At 39.6% G+C, this 9597-nt stretch overlaps 1 protein-coding gene across 4 annotated transcripts; it reads left to right on the top strand.

The window, feature by feature from the left end:
* Positions 1-375: 375 nt before the first annotated feature.
* Positions 376-5131, top strand: LOC148014232 (uncharacterized). Of its 4 annotated transcripts, none has more exons than XM_087666897.1 (5): positions 376-688; positions 3815-4049; positions 4144-4236; positions 4653-4745; positions 4818-5131. In XM_087666897.1, exons 2-5 carry the CDS (start codon positions 3986-3988, stop codon positions 4961-4963), a joined length of 396 nt encoding a protein of 131 aa, XP_087523023.1. In that variant the 5' UTR covers positions 376-688; positions 3815-3985; the 3' UTR covers positions 4964-5131. The 4 variants fall into 4 exon arrangements, 2 of the variants coding, with proteins under 2 accessions (XP_087523023.1, XP_087523022.1); XR_015688677.1 differs by lacking the exon at positions 3815-4049 and adding an exon at positions 4418-4510 and having other exon boundaries at positions 381-688; positions 4818-5123; XR_015688676.1 differs by lacking the exon at positions 376-688 and adding an exon at positions 4418-4510 and having other exon boundaries at positions 3378-4049; positions 4818-5122.
* The last annotated feature ends 4466 nt before the right edge of the window (positions 5132-9597 follow it).

The raw sequence follows: 9597 nt of genomic DNA, 5'->3' as shown, positions 1-9597 counted from the left end.
ACTGCAGCAGGTTTGTGTACTACAGCAAGGAATACACCTAGGCATGCAAATTTTTTTACAAAAAAGAGCTCTGATTTGAAACTTCAGCAACCCCCATGAGATTTGAAAGTTCAGTGTAACAATTTTTGTAAAATTGCATGTCTGTATGTAGAGGCAGTTTCATGGACATCCATGCTACTTAGCGGATCAAGCCTAGGCAGCACTGGTTGGTCAAGAGCATGTGCTCCAGCTCAACAACATGGGTGGATCAAGAGGCATGATTGGTGATGATGATCTGTATAATTTGCAGGATAACTTCAATTTGGTATCTTCTGTTGCTAGACATGTTCAAGTTGATAACTCAGCAAATCTGAAGGCTCCAAGGTAAGTGGAATGGAGGTTTCTTGTTCTTTTAGTAAAAAGCTTTCTGGGTTATGGGTTGAGGGTTGTTATACAAAACATTAAAAAAAGATATGATAGGGAAAGGAGGAAGCTTATCCTGCTTTTGATGCATCTTTTTATCCCCATTAGTAAGTATGATACAATATGGTTCCATGAGCAAATAATTTAAATATCATTTCATTATTTGTCTTGTTGTGGATAGGACTACAGGGTTTGAAGCATACAACCAGCAGAGTAGATCTATGTTGTGGAGCTTTGGGAGATTGCAATGCTTTTAGGATCAAGGGAAGGAAGTTTACTAAAAATGGTAGGTCTTCTCTTGTTGCTTTGAGCTTTTTTCGCTATGTACATGTTTGAGCCTTTTGATATCATTGGTAATTGTAAACACAAAATGCATCTAGGGACAACATTGTGGGTGAAGCAGCAAGGATCTGCATTTCAAAAAAAAGGAAGGGAGGCTTAGGAAGAGCTAACAAGACTTAATTTTTTAAACGGTGGAGCAGATCGGAAGAGGATGACAACTCTAGACCTATCTTAGGTGCTCTAGAACATGGTGAAGCAGAGAGAATGTAGTGTTCAAGACAACTTTTTTAGTGGATTCAATCACAATTCTATTGCTAACAATACAACATTGTGAACAAATTGTGATTAGTTTTCTTAACATGATATATTAGTGTGATAATGGCTTGTATTAATGGTTCCGACTAGTTTTATTGTATAAGAAAATTTTACTATATCTATGGTTTCAACTAGTTTTCTTATCTAGGAATATTTTACTAGATCATCAACTAGGAATTTTAAAAATTTTCTATATAGAAATATTTTACTAGATCACTAACTTGTAAAGTGTTCCACTTTTACTAGCTGAGACTTTTTCTAGATACTTTGATAAGTATCTAGAAAATCTCTCTTTTTTTACTATATGGAAAAGTGTTTAAAGTTCCTGCCCCCTCCACCCTTCCCACTAGGACCCCTCCCTCGTCAAGAAGATCCCCGTCACTTGGACAGACCTCCGTCTAGTGCCACCACAAGATGGAGAAGCTCCGTCGCAAGTATCTGTCAAGCCCATTGCCACCCTACTCCGAGTTTGAGTCTAGCAAAAGCATTAGGGTTCCCAAGGAAAGAGAGCTTCCAGATCATGAGTCCACCATGAGCTTAGACGAAGATGCAGATGATTCTGACCAACCACCACCAGATCGCTATCGCAACCGGTCTCTTGGCCTTCGAGCACAAGTCCAGGCCTGCCAGCAATGGCTACACCTTCCTCGACAACGACACCCACAGCCACAACATCGTCAATGGATCATCAGACTGTGACGAGGAGGATAGATTGGATGAGGAATCAGATGCAGTAGCTATTAGGAAATGCGCTGAAATTCAGCAAGCCATAGCCACATCGTTTTTGCTGACAGAGTACAAGTATTTGGTTTATTTCATGGGCATATTTGCTGCTGTCATTTTCTTATTCCTGGGATCTGTGAAGGGGTTCAGTACTAAGCCCCAGCCTTGCAGATACAATCCAAAGCAGGAATGTGCCCCAGCTCTCTTTACAGCGATTTTCACTACAGTTGCATTTATATTGGGATCTTTGACATCCATAGTGTCGGGATTTTTGGGCATGATGATGGCAACATATGCGAATGCTCGCACAACTTTGGAAGCCAGAAAAGGGATAGGCAAAGTATTCAAAATCGCCTTCCAATCAGGTTCGGTGATGGGTTTCTTACTTGTTGCTAATGGCCTCATAGCTTTATACATCACTATAAAACTGTTCCAGCTTTATTACAAGGATGATTGGGAGGGCCTTTTTGAGGCCATCACTGGCTATGGGCTTGGATGCTCATCCGTGGCTCTATTTGAAAGGGTTGGAGGTGGAATCTATACCAAAACTGCGGATGTTGGAGCAGATCTTGTTGGAAAAGTAGAAAGGAATATCTCAGAGGACGATCCGCGAAATCCAGCGATCATTGTTGACAATGTGGGTGATAATGTGGGAGATATTGCTGGAATGGGTTTAGATTTGTTTGGCTCCTTTGTTGAAGCTTCTTGCGTAGCTCTTATTGTGGCTTCCATGTCATCATTTGGCACAAATCATGACTTCACTGCTATGTGCTTCCCTCTACTCATTAGCTCTATGGGCATTGTGGTGTGCCTCATCACAACCTTGTTCGCAACTGATGTGTTCGAGATCTCAAATCTAAGGGATATTGAATCTACACTGAAGAGACAGTTGCTGATATCCACCATCTTAATGACATTCGGTGCAGCTTTTGTTTGTTGGCTGGCACTACCATCCACGTTTTACATATATGATCCTAACAGTGGTGCAAAGATGGTTCAAAACTAAAAACTATTTTTCTGCGTTGGAGTAGGGCTTTGGGCAGGGTTGGTAATTGGCTACATTACAGAGTATTTCACCAGCAATACATATAGACCAGTCCAGGATGTTGTTGATTCTTGCAGGACAGGAGCTACTACCAATGTCATCTTTGGTTTGGCACTTGGCTACAAGTCTGTAATTGTTCCAATATTTGCTATTGCTGTTGCCATCTATGTCAGCCATACCCTAGCAGCCATGTACGGGATCACAGTTGCAGCTCTTGGAATGCTTTCTACTATTGCCACCTGTCTAGCCATAGATGCATATGGTCCCATAAGTGATAATGCTGGTATCGCAACCGGTCTCTGGATGACCATGATACTTCTTACACATCTCTCCACAAGAAGCGCAGCCGCAGTATAGACTATGAGGCCGCGAAGGCTTTCAAGATGGACAGATTCCTCAACCATAGGACTTCTTCAAAGTCCAGCTTGCGGCATCAATAGCCCCCAGTTGACAGCACTTTGGGAGAGCGCTTTCTCAGATTGGTCTCCGTGATCCGCACTTTGGGGGAGCGCTTTCGCAAATTAGAAGAGATGAAACTGCAGATGCAGAGAGAGTCTGAGCGATTTCGTGATGATCTGGAGGCCAGGCGTACAAAGATGTTCCTAGAGCCCCAGAAGCAGATTGCTGAGATGTTTGCTTGGGCTCTGAGCAGCAGTAAGAAAACTGATGAGCTCTTGCTGATGATTGTCGGTATTTTGTTCATCATTTGATTATTCTAAATGTTTCTTTCTTCCAGCTGATTTTTGGCTCTTCATGCTACGTTTCATATCATTTCATCTATATTACAGCTAATGCGTTGAAATTATTCCACGCTTTGTTTATAAGAAATGTTTCGAGCTGATGGGATGATATTTTATTTCATTCTTATTTCAGCTGTTGAAATGTTCCAGCTGATGTTTCATTATTATTCCAGCTGTTGAGTTGTTCTAGTTGATGTTTCATTGTTTCCAGTTGTTGTTTGTCTATTTTTAGTTGATTCATCTGTTCAAGATTATGTTTATTCTACTTGATGTTTTATCTATTCTAGCTAAGGAGCTGATGTTGCAGCTAATGTGTGCTCACTTGATGCACTTCTGGGGTTCCACTTCCGGTGTCTCGTGTCTCTCTTCTCTTCTCTCTTCCTCTGTTCCTCATCTCCCTCGCGCACTGTTCAACAGGAAGTCTGTAAGATGCTTCAAACCAGAAGGAGAAGTTGGTGAGCCCATAAAAGTATGAACAATGAATTCCTTGTTTTCACCTGCTCAATTTACTATCAGATGGTGTAAAGAACAGGGCAAAAAAGGTATGCGTGTTTTGATGTTTTACAAATGCGTGTTTTGATGTTTTACAAATGTCTCTTATGTTTCTAAACTTTGGTTTACTATGTGTACATAAAGGTAACAAAATCACAAATGATGGTACAAGAGATAATGGAACAATGAAAGCTAAGGAGGTCATTGGCCCTAATGTCTCTTCAAATCATGATACAGGTATATGTCTTTATTTCTACTAAACTTTGAAAATTAAAATTTGTATATATTTTACATCTTGCTTTAGGTGATTCATTTTGAGATTAACTAGCTTTAATTAGTCTCTTTGTCTAATTTAAAATGTTCATAGTTATTCATATTTTTAAACTTTGAGTAATTGTGTGTATATATATAAATATAGATTAAAGAACAACAAAAGGTGGGAAAAGAGGTAATGTAAGAAAGGGAGATCAGGAGGTTACTCGCAATAATGTTTCTTCAAGTCAAGATGCAGGTACCAACTTTAAGGATCAAAAACTTGTACAAATTTGGTGACCCAAATTGATACAAAATATCTAATTACTTTCTTTTGTGTTGTTGAAATTTTTTATAACCTTGTATTATCATGAGCTTTGGTTAACTCTATGTATATATAGGTAAACAAGTTACTAAAGATGACACAAGAGACAATGCAAGAAAGGAAGACATTGAGATTGCTTGCCTTAACACTTCTTCAAGCCAAGAATCAGGTATTACCAGCTTTCTTATGTTGATAATGAGTTATACTAACTAATGATATTTGATCACTTGAGTATCAATAGGAGTGATACGCATACCATCATATGATGATATCTATCGGCCACCCATGTTGAAATTTAGAGAAGAGGGTAGACAAACATTTATTACTTTGCAACATATTGGAGATTTATGGGATAAAACAATCAAGACACACATGTTGCTTAATTAGTTTTTAGTTCTATGCTCCTTTAAAATTATTTTTATTTTTCTTTTGGTTGCTAGAAGTAGATGTTGATGTCTTAATTTGTTTAATCTATTTTGATCATTAGATGTATGTTATTGATCCTTACTTAGAAATGATGACATTCTCTGTATAATTTTCTAGTTAAAAATTTATTGTGCAATTTCTTGTTTGATATTAGCATGTCTAAGAGGAAGGGCAAAGTAGATAAAGTGATAAGGAAAAAAGAGAATTTCCATGGAATTCCCTGTTGAAAGTACATGTAAGTAGGGAATGTAAAAAATAGGAAAAATGAGAGATTTCCTAGTGAGAGTACCTAGGGAATCACCTCTAGAAGTTTTTTCCTATATATGAAATATTTCCTATATAGGAATTATTCCCTACATAGAAAATTTTGTATTTTCCTATGTAGGAAATATTTCCTATGTAGGAAATATTTCCTACATAGGAAATGTCTTATGTGATTCCCTGCTTATTCTCACTAGGAAATGTCCCATTTTCCCTAGTTTTTACTTTCCCCACTTATATGTATTTTCAACTAGGGAATTCCATGGGGAATTCTCTTTTTTTCCTATATGGGGATCGGTTGAAAGTTCCTTGTGATCATAATTACCATCCGTGAATGGAAATACAGCTAGCATGAAATGTACGTGGCGCTGCGCCTGCAATCGCGAGGGCGCAGATCGCATGCTTGGAGGAGGTGGGAGGCCATGCGCTCTGTCGTACCACCCACGCCGTACGCTTTTCGCAAGGCGCGGCAGCGGTCGTCTGCAGGGATTCTCTCCATTCTCTCACAGCACTGCTGGGGCGGGCCTGCACGGTTATACAAATCGTAGGTCGGCAGCAGCTGACGCAGCTCGCGGCCGCATGAGACGGCCGATGACCCGCCGTGAATATAATCGTTTTGTTCGCGCCGCATCATAAAGCCTTCGCATGGCCGCCACCTCCCTTTTGACTGCAGATTAGTACCTCGACTGCTGCATGTGCTGCAAGCTGCATCGGCCGATGATGATAATGTTGCGATTAAGAGAACCGTCGCAGTAATTATTACAAGCAGCACCGACCATCTCAAACTGCTCCTGGAGGCGCTGCTGGACCTGCCGCTTCTGCACGCCATCTCTCTCTCTCTCTCTCTCTCTCTCGCGGGCTGCCTCGATGGATGCCCTTGCAGTGACGACTTTCATCCATTAAATAATATTGTTTCCAAAAACTACAGCACAACTAGCTGAGCTGGCATGCATGCAGTTACAATCATTGCCACATCCTACCCGCCTTCCCACTAGCAATAACATTATGCGACAATTAGCAAGGCAAGGAAGCTATAAACATTAAATGTGAAGGTGCACTTATTTCTATCACTTGCAAACTAGGGAGTTGAAAGAGAAACTGATTTGTGTGTTTGGTAGCTCTTTATAGCATACTATTGTCAATGACTTCCACCAACATTGACACATGTTCCATCCGTAGCAAGATGAGTCCATAGGCCTTGGTTTTGAAGGGCAGCCCTTTCTCTTTTGAAGGGCTATACTTAAGTTTACTCTTCTTAGTTGAAGGGCAAATTTTAGGTTCCGACAATAGAAGCTTAAACACCCATAGTCTGTTTCACTAGGCAAGCTAGGCATCTCGACATAGTGTTGCTTTGAACGAAGTGTAGCATATGGTGGTATATAGACTTGTCTTCTATTATTTGGCATCTTCTAGGTTTTTTTTCACTTTTTCCTATCGCGATTTCGTAGTATACCTAGGATTGGTTCCAAACCCTAGAAGAGACCTAAAAGAAACTAAAACGAATCTGTACGCTATCTACAAACTTGTGACCAAAGTTTAATTGTTACATTATAAAATGCCTTAAGAAAGTTATCTGTTGTCGGAGCAGAGTGCATACAAATGAAGTCACTAATTGTGATCTAGCTCATACACTGTTAGAATTGTTATTAGCAAAGAACTATGCTACAAACTGCTTGTACTCCACCAATGGAAAGCCTTTAGTTGCTCCTAAATGTTGGAGTTTTCTATCAAGATTTCTAAATAGAGGATCAATAATTATGAAAAAGAGAAGGTGTGCTATGGGGTAGCCTTGCTTCACTACTCTCTTCACATCAAAGGAGACAAAACATATTCCATTTATGAAAATAAGCAAAAAATATTCAATTTACAAAAATAAATTGTTGCATTGGAGAAAAGGGCTTTGATCCTCCCTAAAAATCCTAGGCCAAAATCGAGAACATTATTATATTCCACTTATAAAAATGAGCTAAAACATTGGAGAAAAGGGCTTTGATCATCCCCAAAAATCGTAAGCCAAAACCCATTGTTCTTGTGACTTCTAAAATGAATGTCCACCTTATCCTATCATAAGATTTGTCAAAATCCATATTAGTATGAACAAAATTAGCCTAAGGAGAGATCATGGTCCATTGAAATGATCAAATGAAATACTACATCATGTATCTTCATTTCATGTACAAAGCCATAATGTTGTAATGGATCGTATAACCAAGTATGAACTTACCTTATTTGCCAATGCCTCAGTCATGGTTTTGTATGCTAGATTAAGCATACAAAGTGGCATTTAACTATTGAGTCTAATTATATAAAGAAATTTCAAAATAAGCTTGATATGTCCCTTATTGAGTTCCTTTAGAAAGTCACCCCTAATTTTTAAGTTGTGGAGCATTTTGCACATACATGTGGCACATACCTCCCAAATCAATGTTGAGGGATTTTTCCCTTTTCATTCTATTCATCACAAACTCCACGTGCAACTGAGAAGAGTCGAGCTAGGGTGATCTTCAAGCTTTCGAACAACTTTTTCAACTTCCAAGAATAGGTCTAACTTTCTTGACAACTTCAACCCGAACAATGTTTGAGAGATGCTTTATTCAGGTTTTGGTAATGTCCCACTCTCCTTTGAATACTCTTGTTTCACTAGCCTCTCACTTGGATAGTCTCAAATATTCTTTTAAGCTCTAAAGACTCAAAAGTGTTACAATGCTTCCCCTTGGGATTAGTTTTTCACCCCCTTATAATTATGGCATAGCGCGCCATAAAGCCATGTTGAGGTCTTTCCCTAAACAAGGAAGGAGTAATTCCCTTGAAAAATGAGAAAAGTCATGCTCACATGAGTGGAGGAGGAAGAGAGCATACCCCCAGGGTACTAACCCCCTTACCTCTCGACCCAACTAGAATGAGAGTTTATTCTCCTCTTTGTTCACTCAAAATGCTCACCAACCCACTTACTTAGCTACATGCAATCTGATTAGAAGCCCAAGGCCATTGCGACCATGCCCAAGCGTGATATGAGTATTACACTACAACAAAAAGGATCCATAGACGTGCTTGTAGACACAATATTTGAACTGTGTTAAAAAATGTCGAGCGCGTTTATTACCACGTCTACTGCCGCATCTAAAATTTCGCATCTAAAAGTGCGCTTACAGTGAAACTTACACGCGCATATAGATGCGCAAATTGACACGCATATTGACGTGCTCCATAAATATATAATCATATTTATAAAAAAGTAGATATATGCATATTCTGTGTCTATACACGCGTGTAACTGCGCATCTACAAAGGCGTGTACTCTGCAAATTTTTAACGATAATAGACGCACATTTTTTCTGCAATTTAGACATGCTGATAGACGTGCAAAACAGAGGTATGGAGAAAAAACCAGAGAGCATGTGGCTTTGCAAGCCACATGCTCTCTGGTTTTTTCCCCCCCATCAACATCAAATTGTATGCTTAGGGAAAACAGAGAAATATTATTTTGAAGATTTTTGTATTGAAAACAAAACAATGTATGTAGAACACGAATTTTCATATATATAGATGAAACGTTTTTACATGCAGTGCTCTAGTGCTTGTGACCTCATGGTCATAGTCGCAAGCACTAGAGCTGAAAGTAATACATATAAAAAATGAAAACTACAAGCCAAGGGGAGGCATGTATGCATGGGGCTTCTCTACATCTCCTCATAAGAGGCATCATCATTGCTACCACCATCGCTTCTGATGCCGGTGCCACTGCCGCCACCGCTACTGCGAGTCCCCCCTTTGCTATCCTCAACTGTATCAGGGTTCGCCTACACAAAGGATTAAGGTATATAAATACCATTACAAACAATAAATTAGAGTTACCTATACTTTTCATGTAAAAAATAAAACATACCTCTTCTGGTTGTGGAATCCTCATGGCACCATTATATTGCTCCTCCATGATGAGTCCCTCCTCGTAGAAATGCTGCCAAGTGAACGCCCGGTTATGACCTCGATGGTAGCCTACCTCTCTAGGAGTAGGCTATGCTTTCTTCCTCCTCCACTCATGTGAGCATGACTTTTCTCATTTTTCAAGGGAATTACTCCTTCCTTGTTAGGGGGGAGACCTCAACATGGCTTCATGACGCGCTATGCCATAATTATGAGGGGGTGAAAAACTAATCCCAAGGGGAAGCGTTGTAACACTTTTGAGTCTTTAGAGCTTAAAAGAATATTTGAGACTATCCAAGTGAGAGGCTAGTGAAACAAGAGTATTCAAAGGAGAATGGGACATTACCAAAGCCTGAATAAAGCATTTCTCAAACATTGTTCGAACTGAAGTTGTCAAGAAAGTTAGACCT

This window comes from Lygodium microphyllum, chromosome 25 (genome assembly GCF_053477565.2).
Source record: "Lygodium microphyllum isolate KBCC chromosome 25, Lygodium_microphyllum_v1.1.10, whole genome shotgun sequence".
Lineage (NCBI taxonomy): Eukaryota > Viridiplantae > Streptophyta > Polypodiopsida > Schizaeales > Lygodiaceae > Lygodium > Lygodium microphyllum.
This window is presented reverse-complemented; position numbering and strand designations above follow the sequence as displayed.